At 39.1% G+C, this 24,010-nt stretch overlaps 1 protein-coding gene across 3 annotated transcripts in view; it reads right to left on the bottom strand.

The window, feature by feature from the left end:
* Window positions 1–2,259: 2,259 nt before the first annotated feature.
* Window positions 2,260–24,010, bottom strand: part of RAP2A (RAP2A, member of RAS oncogene family) — a 38,779-nt gene continuing 17,028 nt past the window's right edge. For 2 of the 3 annotated variants that reach the window (XM_065896063.1, XM_065896064.1), the window contains exon 3: window positions 3,866–4,103. In XM_065896063.1, coding sequence (XP_065752135.1) covers window positions 3,866–4,103 — 238 coding nt within the window. Of the gene's footprint in view, window positions 4,104–24,010 lie in introns of all 3 variants that reach the window. The other variant, XM_065896062.1, reaches the window with a different exon arrangement.

The raw sequence follows: 24,010 nt of genomic DNA, 5'->3' as shown, positions 1-24,010 counted from the left end.
CCATTTATGAAGACAACTTTATATTTGAAATTACTGATTTAAAAATCTTTCTCACGTTATTTTAATTTTTAAATGGTGTGAAAATGATCTACTAACCTCCCTTTTTACATGATGAATTTAATTCAATTTAATTCAGCTTGACTATTTCTGTAAGAAGAGTATTAAATTCACTCTATGGCAATTTTTAGGTTTTTTTTGAAAAAATACATTAAATACGTTTCACTCATGAACAGCTACAAAACAACTAGAACCAAAAGAGACCCAAACCCAGAGGAAATTTCATTAAATAAATTTATTTGTTAAAATAATTTAACTCCAAATACAACTGTTGAATTTGCATTGAGTTATAACTACAATTCATGTTTTAATTGAAATGTCAAGGTTTAACAACTGACATTGTTACAAAACAATAAACTGTTGTTCAATTTTAAATGGTCAGTTGTATTAGAGCTCAACAATTAACTGTGAACTATATTTATCTCTGGGAAATCCCAAATCAATAAGGATAAGTCTGTTTCCAAAACCCACTGCAGTCATTCTTGAAACCCTGATCAAGATTTAAGAGATGCACAATGTGACACGTTAAAAAAAAAAAAAAAAAAAAAAAAAAAAAAAAAAAGACCCCCATAGTCTTTAACATTTGATTGGCTAAGGAGACAATTAAAGCTTACCCAAGTGCTAACACAAGACTACTGAGAAGAACAAAAAACTACAAAACAAACAAAAAACCAATGGCAACAAGCAAAATAAGCACTTTCATATTCATACATATAGACAATACCCCCAGTGGGCAACTTCTGAAAACAAACAGCAGACACCCTTAGGCAACATTTCTTTATACAGAAGAGCAAATATCAGTAGTTTTACCACAGAAAAGTGATGGCAACTGTAGCGATCAGAGTCAAAATTTCAGTCCTAATTCTACAAACCAAAGGAGAAAATCATCAAAGCACCTTTCAATAGTTTAAGGAAGATTTTATGTAATACTTTTGATCAGATGCTGGCTTGTTTTGTATAAGTTGAACAAAATGAAAGGCATCAGTTACCATCACTATCACAGCTTAAAAGAACCCAAAAAAAAAAAAAGTTGCGATATAGAACGAAAAAAACTTTAAAAATGCTGCCTTTGTATAAAAGTAAAACGAGATGAAACAGAAAAAAAAGAAAACCTATCATAGTAGCTAAAGAAAAAGTGGGTCTTTGGATCAAACCATAACATTTTTAAGGCATGTTAGAAAAACTTTCACTTATCTAGTTGCTACTCTGATCAGGGCATAAAATAAATAGTGACCCAAGGTCACCAACTTTCAGCCACTATTATTTCATGTGCCAACAAATTTCATCTTCCTGTTCTTAAGCTTTGTATTAACGTCTCAACAAACACATTCATTCAAGCTGAGTTATATCCATACCAGATGAAATACCAACAGTAAGAGCGCACAAACGTTTCCACATTTCTGCGTATCTTTGATGCTTTGTCACTAAATATTCAGGGCTGCGTGGAAACACTGATCAGGCAGCCAAATCAGTTATTAACATCTTTACAGTAAAAAACCACCTTATTGTCTGACAAACACGTCTAACTAAAACCCAAATTTTTAGATAACCTTTTCCACCTTATATCTTGCCATACCTTTCATATTATTTAACTTTTCTTGTCTGCATAGCAATCCACAATGTAAAACTGTAGAATCTTTATAGATGTTTTTAATATGTAATCTGTTGCCATAAATTGCTACCAAATATGGAATTCTAAAAAACAGAATCATTCTTAGAAGTTACAGGATTCAAAACTCAAACAGTGCACTAACAAATATTTCTAATTCAGTTGATAAAATCATACTTCTTGAATCTTTGATTTCTCCACGTGATCGAGTCAAATCACCTTTTACGTGATGAAATTTATTTCAATAAAACTGGTCAGAACTTTCTGTCCTATAAACAAGGTGCTTCATAATTGGGGATCATAAAAAAAAACTATACTGAAGAATGCAAATATTCACAATTCAAAGACTTCTGACAACCACGGCCTGGTTTTACCCACAGATCTCTGTTTTCTCATCTACGAAAAGGACTATCCACCTTTTTTCTCTCCTCTAACCTTAATGTCAGGTTACTAAACACTTGGGGGGCTACCAATGATTTCAATAATGTATAAAAACAAATAATTTGAAAGAAAAAAATGGTTTTGATACACTATATCCTGCAGTACAGATTCTCATTATAGGCAATTATCTCTGACTTGTGCCAAATTCGTAGGAACAATGAACACACGTGCACACGCAAACATACACTCTTCGCTCAGTTACACACATAAGACCCGAGCTTACTTGCACAAGAGCGTGAAACCAACAACATGTGGGGCGGTATGTCGATCACAGGCTCAGTGGTACTGCACTTCTGAAGGCCAAATTTATCTCCAGAGGATCAGCTCAAGATACTCTCTTCAGCATTTGTAACTCTGAAGTTAGTTGAAAACCCTTCTGCACTTGACTGTAAAACTTATGAATAGGTTTTTCGTGTGCCTTTAGTCATGCAAATGATAAATACTTTACGGCTATGAAAACCAAAAATGTCAGAACTTGAGCACCTTTTCAAAACAAAATATTCACTCTAGCTTTATTTGCCACTTCAGTAATCAGGGCAAAATTGTTATAAGAAAATCTTTATATAATTCTCCAGGAAAATTAAAGGGTTTTTTTTTTTTTTTTTTGTCTCTTAACTTCCGCTCTATAATTTATGTTCTACTTTTAAGCCCAAATTATTTCTCATGGTTATTCAATGTTTTAAATGCCTGCGATAAAGCTCTGCTATAGAAAACTTGATTTCGAAAGCAGGTTAGCCAAGAATCACACCACAACCATAGCCCTTAAAGGCAAGAAGGAATTTGCTGTTTTAACGAACGTAAAAATGCAAGATATCTGTACTGTCTTGTGAGGTTTCTGCAAACGGGAACATGTGGATGCAACATGGCTTCGTTTTCCTTACATGATGGTACTAGTTAAGCTACTAGAACACTTCTCGTTAGTAAGGCTACACAATCTCTTTCCGTCACAGTTGCTTCCTTCTTGTTCAGTAAAGTAATAAAGACCATCCCTGCTTAGTTAACAGAGGGTGGGTTTGGGGTTTTAATTCGGCTCAAACCCTTGTAAGAGTCTCCACTTTCTGGGCAAAGCAGGTGATGGCACATTCTAACACTAGGCTGTATTTTTACACAACCTGTTGTGACTTTTGCTCTATCAAGGACTGATGTGTGAGTTAGTTCCGTGTCACAAATTAGGATAACATCTACAATTAAGCATCGATTTTGAAAAACAAATATGTCAGCTGAGCAAAGAATCTCTCCCTGTAATGCTGTTGGCAGGTCAGCTGTTGTTATCTTACTTGATGTGATACATTGGTTAGAAGCACTATCTCAGTTCCTGAAATTCAGTACTCTTGTAGGAAAATATTTCTCCTTAATTTCTTTTTTAACAGAAGACAAAATATTTTAATTGTAAGTGGTCACAGGAATTCTTCTGGTTTCTTGCCCATGATTATTTTTAACATATACCATGGTTGCTTCTGTCAACTCAGCGACAATGCAATGATAGCTTTCAAAGGAGAACACTCTGTAGATCAACTTGGCTATGCCTGAAGCTGCAGGTGCCTAGAGAAGACTGAGGACCACGGTGAAGACTGGAGTTACTGAACCCATATGTTACTCAGAGACATCAACGGACCATCACTGCTCCACTCTGAACAAGGACGGCTATTTCACTGGAGATTCACACCACACATCCTGCAAGCTCCACTGCTGAGCAGACGAGGTTGGTATCGCCTACGATTCAGGGCAGCTCCTGACCGGGACAGCCACGTGTGAATGCTACTGGATGTTACACGCAGAACAGCACGGGTCATCCTTGTCGGGCTGCGCGGCATAGTTCATTTGCCTCACAATTTCTGCAAAGAGTTCGTCCACCATTGTTTTACTCTTGGCAGACGTCTCCATGAAGGGGCAGCCCCACTCTTCTGCAAGGGCTCTGCCTTCATTGGAGGACACTTCTCTCTCACTTTCCAGATCTACTTTGTTCCCGACCAAGATGACTGGCACTTTCTCATACCTACGAGAGAATAAACAAAACACACAGATGTTGGAGAAGTTAGCACAAAGTTAAACAGGTAAAGTGTATTTTCTCTTTATTCTCTATATTCTACTACAAATATACTTTTTAGTTACATGAAAAATTATTTGCTCCAGTTGGTTTGACATTTGCCAGAAGGCATTTAGAAGCAGTTCTCATAGTAGGTCATAAATGGGTTTTTCAAAATGATGTTTTAAATTAATCAATTATACATCTTTTAAAATCAATTTACCTTTCCAGATATACTTGGAAAATTATTCTCAGAATCTCAGAATAAATCCCTTTTTATGGATTAATTTAAACTTTTTTCATTATAAGAGATGCTTACAAAAATTCAGATGATGAGGTACTAGCTCTTGTGACTAAACGAATAATTTATAATTTTATATAATTTCAGCATTTTACTATGTTCTAGAAGTATACAAAACTGATCATGTTCTAATAGTTCCTAAATAAGAAAAAAGCTAGTAGAACTCATTAGGATGAAACCCAGGATGAAACCCACCAAACACAACTACACTCTATCCCTTCACACAAACTGTTATAGATTAGCCTGTTGAAAGACAATCACGGTTCTTTTCAGCCTGACAAGGACTTAAATATTCCAATCATTAGCTTTATTTGATGTTACCACTTCTTTTCCTTCCTAACTAGAATCAGTGTGCTACAGACTAAATGTGTGTCCAACCAAAATTCATATGTTGAAACCTAATCCCCGAAGTGATGGTGATGGTATTTAGGTTGGGCCTTTGGGAAGTGATTAGATCATGAATGGAATTTGTGCCCTTATAAAAGAGAGCCCAGAGAGCTCCTTTGCCCCTACAGCCAAGTAAAGACATAGTGAAAAGATGACAGTGTATGAACTAGGGAAGTGGGCCCACACCCGACACTGAATCTTCCAGAGCCTTGACCTTGGACTCCCCAGCCTCTAGAACTGGGAGGAATAAATTTCTGTTGTTTAAGTCATGCAGTCTATTGTATTTTTGTTATAGGAGTCAGATGGACTCAGGTAAGGTGTCTATAAGTAAAGATGTTTGGAAAAAACGAATCTAATAGACAACAGATAATATGAAAAGAACAAAGAGGTCCTAAAACATTTTGGTACTAAAGATGATTCTCTCTACAATGATTACTCATGGTGTAAAAATACATGGTGCTACTGTGTATATTTATTTACTATTTGTGTTTATGTTTGTTCTAAGCAATGTTGCTAATACATTTGTACTTTATATATCATTTTAAAGGCTTTTTGTGATTTTAGGATAAATCAATACCTGTGTCTGTACTTACCCCTAAGCAGAATGCATCTCTAATTTATAAAGGAAGCAAACTGCAAACCTGCACACAAGTGATAACAAATGTGACTGGATACAGCTAATCCGTTAGAAGAGAAAGCTACACGGTCAGGATTTACTAAGGCAGGATTTGTAGAACGTTTTTATCATTCAGGAAACTGAGTAACAGGCTGGCAGCTAATGTTAGTGACAGTACTTCCACAACTTCATCATCCTGGCAAGATGGTTCATCTCTACTCACCCTAATTTATAAAGCAAACTATATTCCCAACAGAGTCTCTCTTTTTTTCTTTGGCACAAGATCAAACTGAGAATGGTCTCAACAACAGGGCACACTCCAGGCAGTGTGCCCCTTAGAAATCTGAAATACACAAGCAACTTAAAAATGAGTGGGGACAGTGGGGATAACAATATCAAAGGTAAATCTAAGATTTGGATATTATCATTTTGCTAGAAATGGATCTGGACAATTCCAATTTTTATCAAAGGACTTTCCACGCATTTACTGTAGTTCAGCGGTGCCTAGGCTTTCTGATCTCAGATCATACCGAGAGCTCTGAACATATGACACAGGAGTTTTTCACATCTTCTAGTACCCTCACATACAAACAACTATGTGTACTCCTTGGCCTCTGGGAGGACAACGGCAGTGAGAATGAAGCTGCATTACAAACACTATAAATCAGTGCTTTGCATACAAGCCCTCTTGGCCTGCTGTACAGAGAAGCTTGGCAAGGAGCTGACACGGCCAGTCCTGTCAGGACAAGGTCAGTTCCTAATCTGTTTTACTTGCAAAGGTATAACTGCATTTTGTTTTTCTTATAAGAGGCTATACATCACTGTGTGTTTAAAACACTTTGTCTAGAAGTGAAGTAACATAAATGTTAATAAAATTAAGTAAAATTTATCGATTAAAGTTAAAATTAATTTCAATCTCTGTTTACAATACTTAACAAAAAGGAAAGTGATAAGCCTCCCTTTCTATTATTAATCAAGTGATAACTGTTTTAAGAAATACTTTTTAGTTTAAACATACAGTATAATATGCTTTATACATAAAGAAATATTTCTTACTTTTAATTAAAAACTACAAATATGTGGATTTTCAAAATGTGTAAAAAAACCAAATCATTAACCATTGTATGATACACTGAATCAAGAATCTGAATAAATCTAACAGATTCTCAAAAAGGTAATAACTAGAACACTGCAAACATAGGTCCACTTGCAACAGTATTTAATGATTGTTAAACCGAAACTTAGTCGTATCAGAGACCTTGTCCATTATATCACACACTGAATTCAGTGGTCTTTCCTAAAACCAAGATGCTAAAGATGCTAGAGAAATCCAGATTAATATTCTCAGAAGGCTTTAAGAGACTGAATAAGATGTTTAAGAAAAAACGGTATTATGTACATTTCAGAACACCCGACGGTGATCAATTTCGTGGCTCTTTCGGTTAACATAAATATATGAGACAGGATCTGGAGGCTCAGCTTCCAGTCGGGCCACTGAGAGGCTGCAAGGCTGGGCAAATCAGTTACTCTACTCGCCCGTATTTCATTTCCTCATCAGTAAAGCAGGAGTAAGAACATCTGTTCCCACTTAACACACAAGGTTGCTGTAACGGTCACGTGAGAGAACCTAGGAAAAACCAAGTGCTGGATAAACGAAGGGTGGCGTTCTTTCCCCTCCTGCCCGCTTATATGAGACCACGGCCTCAGGAAGTGTGAAGAAGGAGGGGGAACTGGTGGGCGGGGGGTGAGGAGTGCGAGGGAGGGCGCGCCAACCTGGGCGGTGAGGACGAGGGCCAGAGGCAGGCCTGGAGTCACAGGGATAAAGCAGCGCCCTGACAACAGCCTCTTCTACTCTGCCCCGCCCAGGCTGAGCATCGTAACCACAGGGAACAGGAAAAGCGGAAGAGCCTTCTAATGTGGGTACCTGTGGGGAAGGGGATCGGAAAAGGCGCTGGCTTGGGATGACAGAATTGGTCCTCTGTGTGGAGGAAGGATCTGGAGAAACCTGGATCCTCCTTCAGGAAGATGAGTGAGAAAGAAATGGGAGAGCAGCAAAGGATGAGATTGACAGAGTAAAGTGAGGCTGTGAGGAAACTGGCTCTGCTCTGCACTGTGGCTATACGGTATATTAAGAAGCAAACAAACCGAAAACGCCCAGACCAGCACTCCAGTTCCAGAACTGCCTCTCGCCAGTGCTGTGAATTTAGAAAATTAACTTAATCTCTACGTTCCGTGGTTTCTTGGACTATAAAATGAGCTGGACTAGCTAATTTCTAAGGGGTTCTTAAGCCCTGAAGTTGAAAGTCAGCACAGACACAGCAGGTCACTCCCAAGACAACACGTATCACTTACTGAGTGACTGCTGAGAGCCCAGCACTGCTCTAAGAACAGCACCCAACGGGCTGAGCTTCACAAGAGATGTGGATGGACGCCTCAGGAGTAAGCCCAACATGCAGGGGTAACCGCGTCAGACTCAGTGGGGCGAAGTCCCCAGGCAGAAGCGCTTTCCAACTTGGCGAGTGGAGCGGGTGCTCAGTGCATTCCGCCTCCCAGGAAGGTGGAGATGCACTCGGGGCCCCGGCAGCTCCATCGCACTTACACCACTGTTCAAACACAGAAACGTGGGATGCTTTTAGCTGTGCGAGCACTGAAGGCTCTACGGAAAACTGCCTGCCGCTGTGTAAGTAACTAGTGATAAACAGTCAATGTGTTGTATATTTATTCATCCATTTATTTAAGGGCCTACTATGTGCTAGATACTATTCTAGGCACTTATGATACATCAGTGAATAAAACAAAGAGCTCTGCCCTAGAGTCTAGCAGAGGAGACGGTCATCGATAATACACCCAAGTAAATACGTAAATTATTGGCTTACTAAATGGTGTTAGGTGCAATGGAAAAAACCTGCAGAACAGGGAGGGGGCTGGGAGCACAGGTGCTACTTTAAACCAGAAGAGCAGAGCAGGCCTTGTTGGGATGGTGGCATGTGAGCAAAGGTGTAAGGGAGTTTGCCAAGCAGGTATCTGGGGAAGAGCATGCCAGGTAGGACTCAGGCCAGGCGGTGTGAAAGCTGGTGGGAGTGTGTGTGATGGCTGGGGGCCCATCTGTATAGCCTCCTGCCACTCCCGCAGCCAGAAACCCTGCAGCACAGGAAACCTGTTCACTTCAGGCTAAACAGAACTTAGGAACCTGGGTGGCAAAAGTGGCCTCAGAAGACAAACGTGACGCCTATGACAGGGCCAACTGGATTATCTAGGAAGACTAGGTACCTGGTTGGCAGGTGATGGCAGTACTTTCATTTCATGCTCTATATTTATAATAGTTTCGTGAGTTGTCTTCATTTTTTCTCTTTTCTAAACACATCACTTGGGAACAAAGGTGAAGATGCAAAATTCCCCAAATACTTAATTTATGTATTATTGTTAACGTTAGTAAGAGCAGAGTAGCACGCTGTCCACCTCTTAAACGTCAGCTGGTTTCTCAACCTCAGCATAACTTCCTTGATGTTTCCTTTGAGAGCGGGATCATGCAGTGGCTTCTGCATCTCACTTTGATTTTTGTTGATATTCTGAGAACTCTTGTTTTATTAACATGAATGTTCGTGTTGTTTACTGTATCATGAGCATGATATATTAATATATATTATGCATTAATTATTAATAATTATTAATATATTAACAAATAAAATTAGTTCTTTTGAGCAGCTCTGCTTAATGCATGAATGAGACATCAGAAATACTGGTGTGAGCATCACTTAGCTGTAGAATGTTGATGGCTTCTCAGTGAAGGCAGCTTTGTAAATATGAATAGTTCAAAGCATTTGATGTTTGTCAACAGTCTTTATGTAACTGTCTTGATATGGGTATATGTGTACGTATATTTTATTCTGGTTGTGTCAAACTCGGCTGATCACCAAAATAGCTTGAGAACTAAAAATACTGATTCCCAGGCCCGACTCCAGAGCTACTGAATCTGAATTTGTGGGATCAGGACTCAAGACCCTATTAAAAAATACCTATCTAGGGCTTCCCTGGTGGCGCAGTGGTTGAGAGTCCGCCTGCCGATGCAGGGGACACGGGTTCATGCCGTGGTCTGGGAAGATCCCACATGCCGCGGAGTGGCTGGGCCCCTGGGCCATGGCCGCTGAGCCTGTGCTCCGCAACGGGAGAGGCCACAACAGTGAGAGGCCCGCGTACGCAAAAAAAAAAAAAAAAAACCTATCTAGATCTATAAGTTCTGAAGACTAATTGTGGGGTTCAGCAGGGCTTAGGAATCACTGACCTGATCTACTACGTTGTGACCCCAAACAATACTGTATGTGTATAGTTCATGGTTTTGTACTGTGGCAAGCCCAGGATCAATGCATTCTTCCCTGCATTTATTCACCAGTGGTAAGTTGTAGACAGATAGCACTATACTCAGTTCCTTTAACTTCCTTTTGAGGGTGTTGCATTGTAGCATATTAAAAGAAGGCTATGCTTCGCATGACTTTTACCAGGCTGCTGTCTTCTCAGTCACTTTTTCAAGAGCAGGTTGAAATATAATTCTCTTTAAATTCAGAAATGAGAATCGGAAAGATTTTTACTTACAAGGTCCCCTTGTTCAACCTTCCACCCGTTGTTAAAAATCTCACCTACCAAGAGGGTCTCAAGGCAAAATGTCAGAACACCTGATACTTTAATCATTTCCATGACAACCTTACCAAATGGTTATATTTCAGCATCTTTAGTGATGTAGAAATCATATCTCAGGCAACCCATTTTGTACTTCCTGTCAGTTCTGTTAAATGTTAGTGTTAAAAAGTCAGTGCTAAAAAGTTTACCCCTATCTAATGAGCTGTGATCTGTAACACCTTGTCCCTCCTTTTACGCTCGAGAACATAGAAATCTTTTCTCCAAAATGAAAATAGCGTTTCTTCTCCATCTCCCTGGTCAAATAAGTAACACATAATGATTTTAAAAAACCCATGGCAATATTTAAATAGGTAAAGAGGAAACTGAAAAACATTCTTAATCTCACCTCTATGAGAATAATTGCTATAACTATTTTCATGTATATCGTTTCACTATTTTCCTATACATATCTATATAAATGTAAATTTTTATGAAAGATTATATCAGCTTCGATTTTCACTTATCATGGTCTTTGTATATCAATAAGTGATATACATCATATTAATGGCTAAACAGTATTCCATTTTATAGAGGCTCTATGATAAACATACCGTAATTTAATGACTCCTTCTCCATTTGTGCATGGAGAGTTCCCCTCTACTCATTTTTTTCACCAACAAACAGCAATCTGATGAACTACACCTAGAGGTATAACTTCTTTCTCAAAGGTATGCATAGTGTGTGTGTGTGTGTGTGTGTGTGTATGTGTATGGCATACCATTTAAACCAGAAAAATCACATTTCTAGATTAGATAACCAGATTGCCATGCACACATACATGCAGTCTCAACTGACATCCAGAAATTTATACTACAACCAACAGTGCTTAAGAGTGCCTGTTTCCCCGCCCTTGGGATTGATATTTTTAATCTTTCAATAAAGTATTATGGCAGTTCTGGAGAAAGAGAACGGTTTTTGGCTAGGAGTTGAAGGCTCCTACCACAGCCTGCCAGAATAAAACATCAATACTTCTCGTAAGGATGGAAAACATAAGCTAAATAAGGCTTCCGTCTTCCTCTAAACTGATTTGTTTTGAGGTGACTAAATATTTCATCTTAAAAGAGCACTTCTGGTAATTTAGCTCGAGTAATGAAAGGAAACCACAATTCTATGCTGCAACTTTCTCTTGGTTTCAGACTGCACACTGAAGGACAGAGAGAAATCTGTAAATGTAATGTAAAAATTAAGTTAGGAGGATAATAACACTAAGAAGATACTCAAAGTTATCACAGATACTCCAAACCGATGTAGATAAAAATAATCTGTTTTAATAGAAATTAAGAGCTGACACTGTATCAGAAGAACAGGTTGATGGTGAGGGACCAAACTGATCATGACAATGCAACTCAGGCTTTTTTTTTTTTTTTTTTTTTTTGGCAGTACACGGGCCTCTCACTGTTGGGGCCTCTCACTGTTGCGGAGCACAGGCTCTGGATGCGCAGGCTCAGCGGTCATGGCTCACGGGCCCAGCCGCTCCGTAGCATGTGGGATCTTCCCTGACCGGGGCATGAACCCGTGTCCCCTGCATCGGCAGGCGGACTCTCAACCACTGCGCCACCAGGGAAGCCCCTCAACTCAGGCATTTTGAATGTTGTATTAAAAAACCATTTGAGGGAGAAAATATTTGCAAAAGACATCTGATAAAGGATTGTTATCCAAAATATACCAAGAAGTCTTAAAACTCAACAAGAAACAAACAACCCAATTAAAAAATTGAGTGAGGGCTTCCCTGGTGGCGCAGTGGTGGAGAGTCCACCTGCCGATGCAGGGGACGTGAGTTCGTGCCCTGGTCCGGGAAGATCCCACATGCTGTGGAGTGGCTGGGCCCGTGAGCCATGGCCGCTGAGCCTGCACGTCCGGAGCCTGTGCCCTGCAACGGGAGAGGCCACAACAGTGAGACGCCTGAGCACTGCAAAAAAAAAAAAAAAAAAAAGGCTGAAAGACCTTAATAGACATCTCAATGAAGAAGATATACAGAGGGCAAATAAGCATGTGAAAAGATGCTGCACATCATATTTTGTCAGAGAAATTCAAATTAAAACAGATACCACTATACACCTACTAGAATGGACAAAATCTAGAACGCTGACAACACCAAATGATAGGAGCAACAGAAACTCTCATTCATTCCCGGTAGGAATGCAAAATGGTACAGCCACTTGGAGGACAGTTCAGTGGTTTCGTAGAAAACTACACATACTCTTATCATACAATCCAGCAATCCTTGGTATTTACCCCCAAAAGTGAATAATTATGAATATATAAAACCTGCATATGTACATAGCAGCTTTATTCATAACTGCCAAAACTTGGAAGCAACCAAGATATCCTTCAATAGGTGAATGGATAAACTGTGGTACATCCAGACAATGAAATATCATTCAGCGTTAACAAGAAATGACCTGTCAAGCCATGAAAAGACAGGTAGGAAACTTAAAGGCGCATTAAGTAAAGGAAACCAGTCTGAAATGGCTACATACTGTACGGTTTGAATTATATGACATTTTGGAAAAGGCAAAACTATGGAGACAGTTAAAAGATCAGTGGTTGCCAGGAGTTGGTGGGGGTGGGGAGGATGGGGTGAAGAGGTGGAGCAGAGAGGATCTTCAGGGCAGTGAAAATACTCTTTATGATACCACCACGATGAACACATGCTATTAAACATTTGCCCAGATCCACAACATACACCACCAAGAGTGTACTAAGGTAAACTGCTGACTTTGGGGGATTATGATGTATCAGTGTAGGTTCAGCAGTTTAACCAATGTACCAGTCTGGTGGGGGATATTGCTTATGGGAAAGGCTATGCACGGGTAGGCTCAGGGGCTATACAGCGCATCACCTCGATTTTGCTGTGAACCGTAAACTACTCTGAAGAAAGTCTTTTTTTTTTTTATTCTGTTATTTTATTTTATTTTTATTTATTTTTTTGGCTGTGTTGGGTCTTCGTTGTGGCGTGTGGGCTTTTCTCTGGTTGCGGTGCGTGGGCTTCTTATTGCGGTGGCTTCTCTAGTTGCGGAGCGTGGGCTCTAGGCTTGCGGGCTTCAGTAGTTGCAGCATGCGGGCTCAGTAGTTGTGGCACGCGGGCTCTAGAGCGTAGGCTCAGTAGTTGCAGCGCACGGGCTTAGTTGCTCCACGGCATGTGGGATCTTCCCGGAGCAGGGATCGAACCTGTGTCGCCTGCATTGGCAGGCGGATTCTTAACCACTGCGTTACCAGGAAAGTCCAAGAAATAAAGTCTTTTAAAAAGAGCTACTTGAGGACTAGGGTAGCCAAGTTGGCTTAAGTCCACTAAAGTCTTTATATCCCACTAATCACAGGTAAAAACTCAGGACAAAATACAAACAGCAACTACCAAACAACTCTGAAAAGTAAAGAAAAGCAGGCAGATTGGGGAGGAGAGCCAATTCTTAGAGAGAAGACCCATACGGAGGTTGAATTTCCTAGTTTTTCCTCTTTTCTCTTGTGGCCTTGAGCTGAGGGTGGGCACTCAGTGGTATGCACACAGCCAGAACTCTGGGAGAAATTCTGTCTTTCTACCCAGAAGATCAGGGTAAAGGGATCTCTGTGAGCTGGAGTATGTGTGTGGGTGGGGAAACCTCCCTTTTATCTTTTCTTTTCTTTTTATTTTTTAAGGGTTTTAAAAATATATATATATTTATTTTATTTTTGGTTGCGTTGGGTCTTCATTGTTGCATGCGGGCTTTCTCTAGCTGCGGCGAGTGGGGGCTACTCTTCATTGCAGTGTGCATGCTTCTCATTGCGGTGGCTTCTCTTTGTTGCGGAGCATGGGCTCTAGGTGTGTGTGCTTCAGTCGTTGTGGCACGTGGGCTCAGTAGTTGTGGCTCACAGGCTCAGTAGTTGTGGCTTGCGGGCTCTAGAGCGCAGGCTCAGTAGTGGTGCTCAGGCTTAGTTGCTCTGCGGCATGTGGGATCTTCCTGGACCAGGGCTCAAACCCGTGTCCCCTGCATTGGCAGGCGGATTCTTAACCACTGAGCCACCAGGGAAGCCAAAACCTCCCTTTTTTCTTGTTTTTCCTTTCACAACTCACCTACAGTGGGCCCCTAGCAGAGCTGGGGTAGTGGGCAATGCCAACAGCTAAGACTTCATTAGAAATTTCTGGTTAGAGGAACTGAAAAAAGGGCTCCTTAAGGTCCAAAGAGAATGAGAGAAATCTTTAGTTTTTTTCCTTATTTTTTCTCTGCCCACTATGCTAGGAAGATGATCGCCACTGTGAGAACTGTGTAGCAATGCAGAAGGATATCAACCAACTTTATCTAATTAATATTTATAGAACACTCTACACCATAAAAGCAGAATACATAATTCTTGTCAAGTGCCCCTGCAATATTCACTAAGACACACCATATTTTTGGCTATAAAAACTGTAACAAATGTAAAAGAGCTGAAATGATACAAAATATATTCTCGGACCATAGTGGAATTAAACTAGAAATCAGTAACAAAAAGATATCAAGAAAAATCTCCAGATATTTAGAAACTGAACCATATACTTCAAAATAATCCATGGGTCAAAGAAGACATCATTATAAAATAAGAAAACACTTATTTGAATGAAAATGAAAATAGAACATATCAAAATCTGTGGGATGTAGTTAAAGCACTGCACAGAGAGAAATTATAGCATTAAATGTTTATATTTGAAAAGAAGAAAGGTCTTAAATCAATGATCTGTGCTACTACCTTAAGAAACGAGAAAAAGCACAAAATAAATCCAAATTAAGCAGAAGGATGAAATACTAAAGAACAAAAATAAAAGAAATTGAAAACAGAAAAACAATATAGAAAATCAACAAAATTAAAAATCTGGTTCTCTGAAAAGACCAATAAAACCGATAAACTTCTAGCCAGATTGATCAAGAAAAAAAGATGACACAAATTAACAACACCAGAAAGAGGAAACTTAACTACACACCCTACAGACATGAAAGAGAATATGCTCCTGAAATAAAAACTTAGATGAAATGCATCAATTCCTTGAAAACATTTACTTATATGATGTCATTCATGCTGCTCTTCTCGGGGGGTGACAGCAGCTCTCCACTACTAATCATATTATACCTAAACCCCTCTGTTTAGCTTCTTCAGGTTTCCAAACTCTAGCCCTTCATATCTAATTCAACTTTATCTCCTACAACTTTCCAAAGAGAATCTTCTGTTCTAAATTCTGTTTCCTTGTTCATGATGGTCCTCTAACGACAGAAGTCCCTGCCAATCAAAATTCTAACTACCATTCGAAATTGAGGTCAAATTTCATCTCTTTTTAAAATCTTCCTTTTATAAATAGCTCATTTGTCTGAACTCTTATTTACATTTTATATCATTAAGAATTTGGGGTTCATAGGTTTTCATTAATTTATTTCTTGAGTATCTACTAGGCATTGTGTGAAGGACTGGAGATATAAGACAAATAAAATCCTTGGAGTTTACACTCAAGTTGAAGGTAACACTATAAACAAACAACCAATGTAACTAACGACTGTGACAGCTGTTTCAAAGAAAAACAATATTGATTAATGTACAGTAATTTGGGCAGGCCAATATTACATGAGGTGATCAAAGAAGGCATCTCTGGGAGATGAATTCTAAGCAGAAACTTGAAGACTGAGAGTTGAGTCAGCCATGGGAGTAAACCAGGAATCAAACATTTTAGCCAGAAGAAAATATACAGGATAGGTTGTAGAAGAATGCTAGGCTTATTCAGGGAACAAAAAGGAGATTGGAACGATTACAGCGTAAAGAGCACGGGGGAAGAAAAGCATGAGGGATGATTGAAGAAGGACCTATGGCCACTATTGTAAGAATAGGAGAAAGTCACTGAAGGTTTTTTAACAAAAAAAAAATTAGGTGGTTCTATGTGTTAAGAGATCAGTGTGGTTAATGTACAGAAAATGTTCTTTAGGGGCACAATAGTAGCAGGAAGACAGGAGATGATTGTACTGTTCCAGGCAAAAGTCAATGATGACTTGGGATGATGGCAATGACAGTATTAAGAAATAAAACTTAAAATGTATTTCGGAGGCAGCACCAACAAAGACATGATAATGGACTGGTTGAAGAAGACAGCAGGTAGTGGTCTGACAAAAAAGAGAAATCAGTAAGATTCACAGGTAAACTATTGCTTTTACAAGTACAGTTTTTTTTTTTTCTTCTTCGGTACGTGGGCCTCTCACTGTTGTGGCCTCTCCCGTTGCGGAGCACAGGCTCCAGACGCGCAGGCTCAGCAGCCATGGCTCACGGGCCCAGCCGCTCCGCGGCATGTGGGATCTTCCCGGACCGGGGCACGAACCCGTGTCCGCTGCATCGGCAGGCGGACTCTCAACCACTGCGCCACCAGGGAAGCCCTACAAGTATGGCTTTATCTCATGACTAAGAACCTAAGACCCCAAGGGGAACTACCATATGCCTCCTATTACCCTGTTTCTAATACACTTGTACTGTGATCATGTTTAAAATTGTCTTGGTTATCAAATCACTACTTCTTACAAAGAAACTTTTAGTATACCATGGAGTTCTTAATAAACATTAAAAACAATCCCCTCTTAGCTTAAAATTCGATGATGATTTTCCTGTAGAAGTGGCTACTTCCTTTTCCTATATACGTTTAATTTTCTAAATATTCCACTCACTTCATGTTTACCTTAATATTATTCCTGGCTTTCTACCTATCCTTTACTGATTACCTGGGAGTCTTGTTAAAGATGTATGCTGTTTCTAGATACGAACTTTTCTTTTACTATGTAAGATAAAAATCATTTGGCACTCAAATTTCACCTTGTTGAAGGTCTTTCTACATACTCTCAAATTCCTACCAATAGACAAAGAGTAATGTTTCTGCCTTCTGCTTCTACCATACACTTGGATATTCTGATTATTTCTAAAAGTTTGTGAATGATAATTACCCAACACTATAGATGTATTTTTAGCTCTTTCCGAATTATTACTTTAATTAACTCTTTAAAAATCTTAGAAAAATATTACATCAATCAACAAGAAGCTTCAAATACTTTTTTGATTGGAGGGACAGTATAAATAAATTAAAACTCCAACAGTATAAATAAATAAAAACTCCAACTCCCCTCTTCTTAGGCCCTCCTAAGAAAGAAAAAGTTATACTTCTCCATATGGCCTTTTCAGCATTATGCTCTCCTCAGACCATTAAAAAAATTGTCTGGAAAATTCTACTGTTTCACGGGGTGAGGCAAAAGCGAAGAGGAGGGCGAACTGGTAAAAGCAGTCATTGCTCTGGCCTCAACTAGGGAAAAGGTGAATGGTACCCAATTTGTCCAAAGGCAATTGAAGGTGACTCAGCCAACTCCTTGAAAAGTACAAACGATCACAACTCATCTCATATGAAATAGATCATTTAAATATCAATTTATCAATTATTATCCTATGCAATATGGTTTCAGTGTCAAGTGAAGAACTCTGTCTAGCCCTAGATCATGAAGATTTTCTCTAAAAGTTTTATAGTTTTGCATTTTACGTTTAAGTCAGATAAATTTTGAGTTAGGTTGTGTTAAGATGTGAGGTTTAGGTTATACATGCCTAACTGCTCCAGCTTTTTGTTGAAAAATTATCAAATACCAGAAATAAATCTAATCAAAGATTTAAAAGGCTTTTACAATGAAAATTACAAAACAGTGCTTAGAGAAATTAAAGAAGACCTAAATAAATGGAGGAATGTACTATTCACTGATTGGAAGACTCAACATTAACATGTCAATTCTCCACAAATTGATTTATGGACTCCACGTAATCCCAATCGAAATGACAGCAGATTTTTGATAATTTTGTGCGTGTGGGGTAACTGACAGATGATTTTTGGAAATGCAAAGAATTCTATGGAAAAGCAAAATAACTAGAATAGCCAAAGCAAATCTGAAGAATTAAAACAAAGCTTGAGTATTAGATACCAGATATCAAGACTTATAAAGCTATAATAATTAAGATGGTGTGGTTTACACGTAAGAAGAAATAGAAAAATGGGACAGAATAGAGGGTCTAGAAACAGACCTACACATACAGATTTGCCTGATTTATGACAAAGGTGCATCTACAATTCATTGGGGAAACGGTCTTTTAAATAAATAGCACTAGGTCAGCTGGATAGCCATGTGGTAAAAACCAAAAACCAAAACCCAAAGAAACCTTGAACCCCCCCCATCTTACACCACTAACACAAATTACAGATGAATCATAGAATGAAAGTCAATATACCTTCTAGAAAGAAATATGGAGGATGAATCTTCATAACCTTAGAGTGGACAAAGTTATATTAATTAGGACACAGAAAAGAACCAAAAAAGATTAATAAAGTAGACTTCATTAAAATTAAGAATTTATGCTCATTAAAAGAAACTATTAAGCAAGTCAAAATGTAAGGCAAGATTGGGAAAAGGTATCTGCAATACACGTATCTGACAAAGGACTTCTATCCAAAATGTATAAAGAATTTCTACAAAATGTAAGAAGAAAATACAATTTTTAAGTGGACAAAACACTTGAGCAGGTATTTTTTAAAAGATATGCAAATAGTCATTAAGCATACAAAAAGGTATTCATCATTATACACCAGGGAAATAAAAACTAAAATCAAAATGAGGTGCCACTAAAATCTTATCAGCTAAGCTAAGATTTTAAAAGACTGACTATATCAAATGTTGACCAGGATGTGGAACAACTGAAACTCTTATTGGGGGAAGAGCAAATCGGTACAACTACTTTGGAAAATCATTTGGCAGTACAGTTGACCCTTTAACAACTTGGGGGTTAATCTGCTTATAGCTTATAGTTGGCCCTCCGTATCCATGGTTCCTCCACAACTAACTAGGGCTTCAACAAACCATGGACTGTGTAGCACTGCAGTATTTACTTTTGAAAAATATCTGCATATAAGTGAACGTGCACAGTTCAAATCCATGTTGTTCAAGGGTCAACTGTATTTACTAACGCTGAGCCTATGCATTTATGACCCAATAATTCTACTCCGAGGTATACACCAAGGGACAGTGTACATATATGCACCAGAAGATATGTACTAGAATGTTCATAGTAGTGTTAATAATGATAGCCGTGATCTAGAAACTACCCAAATACTTATCAACAGAATAAATAATGAAATCATACAAGAGGACTACATGCAAGGGGACTACTGTACCTCAGTGAACAATCAGCTACTGCTACAAGCGACATGGATGAATCTGACAAAGAGGATGTTGAATGATAAAGGCCAGAAGCTTAATAACAGACAAAACTGATCTGTGCTGGTCTTTGAGCATGGAAGTGACAGGGATGAAACATGAGGGAACCTGCTGTGTTGCTTGAAATGTTTGTCCCACATCTTCATCCAGGACTTGGCTACCTGGAGTATGCATCTAGCGGTCTAATCTTAATTTGTGTACTTCACTACATAAAAGTTATACATCAATAAAAAAATAAATTGAAACAGAAAAAAATCAATAAATGAGATAATTATCTAAATGATTTCCTCATTGCAATAGGAATGGTAAAATAAACTTCAAGACAAACGGAGTGAGTATGCATGTTGGTTATGGGGTGCAAGTCACACAAAGTGCAAGATAAAGTCGATCAGTTAGTATATTATTCAGCTGAATACTGCTAATCCATTTTAAATTTCTGTCCACGTCCTACGCTGTTTATTTTATATTCAAGACTGGCTAAAGACTGAAAGCATAAGGAGTACTATACTAAAGTATATGTTTTTGGAAATAAAAACGATAATAACTCTGAACATTTTCTTCACCATCAGATCTATAAATTGCATCCATCTGACCACAATTCTTTTCAGGCATATCAGGATGCCACAGTATGGCGGAGAACTTCAAATATCCATGTTAGAAACAGAAAATATAATCATGACCACATTCAATCTGGCTTTTTATTTATTAGAAATGAAGGTAATCTGCCCCAGTAATGTGTCATAGGTGAGGAAATGTTTGCAACTGGAAGCCTTAAACCTTGTTATTTAGAAACTAATTGCAAAAATATCTGAATAAACCAGTTGATTCCCTTTTTGTTTTTTAAAAAGAAGCACAATATCCAAGATAACCAAAATAAGGCAGAGGAAAGCAGTTGTTGGTCCACGTTTGATATTTTAACATGTAGTTAAATTTCAATCTGCATCTTAATGTATATTCAGTCATCAAATAATCTGTCAACAAAGTATGCATCTTCTTACATAATTTAAATAGCAGGGAAAATTCAAGTTTGGACACCTATTCGAAAAACACACAGCTGTCATCCATCTAAGGAACAAAGGTCTTCAGACATAAAACATGCTTTTTATCTTCAGTGAAAGTCGAAATCTAAAAACCTCTGCATTAAAACACAGGTCCAGGGCTTCCCTGGTGGCGCAGTGGTTGAGAGTCCGCCTGCCGATGCAGGGGACATGGGTTCGTGCCCCGGTCCGGGAAGATCCCACATGCCGCGGAGTGGCTGGGCCGGTGAGCCATGGCTGCTGAGCCTGCGTGTCTGGAGCCTGTGCTCCACAACGGGAGAGGCCACAACAGTGAGAGGCCCACATACCGCCAAAAAAAAAAAAAAAAAAAAAAAAAAAAAACAGGTCCAACTATTGTACTTGAAAAGACTAAACTGAGTCATTGCTCAGGAAAACGCAAGTTATTTGAACTGTTATCTAAATTTATATCAAATTATAGGATATACCTTCTCAGCATCCCCTCATTTTAAATTCTTGGCAAAAATGCTGATGAATGAAAATTCATATATATCTGATACACAGTGAAAGTTCAGTTACAAGTACTTCTTAAAAGTTACCTCTGACTGAAAAAGATTTAAAGATGCATCAAAGCTAGAAAGAGCTAAGACTTTTAAAATTATGACCAGAAGAGTATTTTTCCTGGGGTATTTTCCTACTGTCGTAGTAAGATCTTAAAATATTTATTTCCAAATCACTAAATACAAACAGCACCAAACAAAACTAAAAACATGCTGAATCTCTAGAAAATGCAGGTTATCAGACCAGCAGAATTAGCTCTCCTTCTCTCCAGCAATAAGCAGCTCAGGGGACGAGCGTATCAATTATGCATGACAGGTTGTAACTGGTTGGTTCAACTGGCATAAGTTTGACTGGGGATGTCTATTAAAAAGTTTTTTTTTTTCACTTGAAGCGGGAGAAGTAACAGGTGACAGATGGCAAAGGCAAAACAAAACAAATGCACAATGAAGAAAGGAGCTGGAAACTACCATTATTGGCAGAGATTATGGTGCCCAACAGCAGCCAATGGAGAATGATGAGCTACCGATATTTTGACAGGATTCAAGTCAACAGCGAATTAAAAGAAGTTAGAAACAGTTATAAGAAGTCACTGTGAGAGTGAGGGAGAAAGGGTGGTAAGCAAAAGTCTTCACTAGTCTCTAAAGTAATCAGGTTTGGGATGAGAGACTGTAACAATAGGTCTGGAACAGTAGTGATTACAGGGGACAGGCAGGGTGGGAATTACTGGATGTGAGAAAATCTGTCCCTTCATTTTCATTCCCGCTACAAAACCCCTTTCATTTCCAAAACAAGTCATACCTGAGCTATGCAACAGTCTCCTAACTGGTCCCACCTCCAATTTCTCACCCCTCTATTCTATCCTATATGCCACTTCCACAGTAGTTATTTTAAAGCCCTGCACATGGTTCTCTCCCCATCCCCCCAAACCATGACCTAAGAAAAATATGTGATGGCTCTACAAGCACTTGATAAAGGCTATCTCTACGTTAACAGTCAAGGTCAACCACCATGTGGTCACTGGCTAAAATCATGATGGACTGCACCGCAAAGGGGAGAGAACTGGATGTCGATTTAGTGGACCTAGAAAGTCTGGCTGTGCTCCCTCAGATATGTCATGTGACCTCCCTGAGCCTCATGTTCCTTATCTGTGAAACAAACATTACTGATCCTTAGGTATTACGTTATGGAAGATGACGGTGATGACTTTACTAATAATAGCTAGCATCTGTAGAGGGCTTAGGAGGTGCCAGACACTGCACTAAGCAGTTTACATGAATTATCCATTGAAGTATTATGGATACTGTAAAATACTATTGTTACATGGTAACAAAAACTGTTCCATAGTTATCTTATTTCCTATCTCCAGCTTCCACTCCCTGGCAGGATGGCCAAACCTAACTTTCTACTCTAAAGACCATTAGTTCTTATGGGAACAATGTAAGAAAAACAGGATAGATACTATTGCCTCTGATATCAGAAGCTGACAATTTACCATCTTCTCTGAACAGAAGTATCTTTCCTTACTCTATTCGTCTTCTTGCTCCAGGCACCGCTAAGTCAAGTTACTAGATATGAACCATGGCTCTGACGTCCTATAAAACAATGTGGGATAATAAAAAAGAAAATGGAAACCAAACAAAACTGAAGAGAATTAGGTGTTCTGAGATAAAGTCTTGCTTCTGCTTTAAAACAGCTGTGTCACCTTTAAAGTTAGATCTGGGACCTCAGGAAGGCAAAGGGCCATGAATGTTTTTTTTTTTCTTTCTTGCGGTACACGGGCCTCTCACTGCTGTGGCCTCTCCTGTTGCAGAGCACAGGCTCCGGACGCGCAGGCTCAGCGGCCATGGCTCACGGGCCCAGCCGCTCCGCGGCATGTGGGATCTTCCCGGACCGGGGCACGAACCCGTGTCCCCTGCATTGGCAGGCGGACTCTCAACCACTGTGTCACCAGGGAAGCCCCATGAATGCTTTTTTATGTAGCTGTATCTCCGGTGCTGGAATTAATTCTTGACGCTTATAGCCATACAAAATAGAATGAGTCAATGAAGTGATTATCTTCAAATATGACAGTTTTTGTATGTAACCCACAGTGAAAATGTCACAGAAACAATGCAAACATATCCATGGTCACCAGGCTAAAAAAGCATTTTGGATGTACACCATCTAGAATGCTTTATTTTTTAATCCTTTATCATGCTTTCCATTAGATGCCGAAATGCTTAAATTGATTTGCAATATAAGGGTTCTCCAGATATTCGGCAAGAAAACGGTCAAAATCCATAAGGTAATGAACCGAAGGGACCTTTATTCCTAATTCAACATTTACTGGATGCTTTCTTTGTGCCAGGAGCTGGATATCAAAACTGAAGCAGACTACCACCAAATACATACATGGAAGAAGCTTTCTTTGTTAACATAAATTAGATGGTATATGTCAACTACTTTTAGAAAGAATATACACTGTGGGTAGAGTGAATGGGGATGGGCAGTACAGACTATTACAAGCAGTTCCAAAGTGTATACACATACGCAGATTTTTCTGCTGAAACTAAACTTTAATGTTATATTCTAATAAAATTAAATACGATCTTCAAAGTGCAGTTAATCACATGTGGGTGTGAACGGTAAAATGACACGGGACAGATACAGTGTGAAGTCAGTTGGTAGATGCCTGCGTCAATCTGCCACCTTTTAAGAGCTAAAATACATCCTTTCACTCACTTGTCACTCATCCTCATTACACATTCTTTAAAGATCTTAACAGAGAAATCCGAAGGATCAATAGTACTCTTATCAAAATAATTTCTAAAATATCAACATGTTCACCTAAAAATGTTTTATTGCTCCAGGTAACTATTACTGCATAAAAAAATAGCCCCAAACCAATGGCTTAACATAACCATTTTATTCTGTTTCGTGGTGGTGTGAGTCAGGAACTTGGGCAGAGCTCAGGTGGCCGATTCTTCTGCTCCACGTGGCACTGGCTGGGCTCACTCAGTGGTGTTCAGCTAGGGCTGGCCTGGGAGGAGTCTCAAAGCTGGCTTCACCTCAGGCCTGGCCCGCTGGTGGCCACAGCTAGAAGGGTACCTCCGTCTCTCTCTCCACACAGTCTCAGGGCC

Source organism: Phocoena phocoena, chromosome 18 (assembly GCF_963924675.1).
Source record: "Phocoena phocoena chromosome 18, mPhoPho1.1, whole genome shotgun sequence".
Taxonomy (NCBI): Eukaryota; Metazoa; Chordata; class Mammalia; order Artiodactyla; family Phocoenidae; genus Phocoena; species Phocoena phocoena.
Note: the sequence above shows the minus strand (reverse complement) of the source record. Positions and strands in the feature narration are given on the sequence as shown.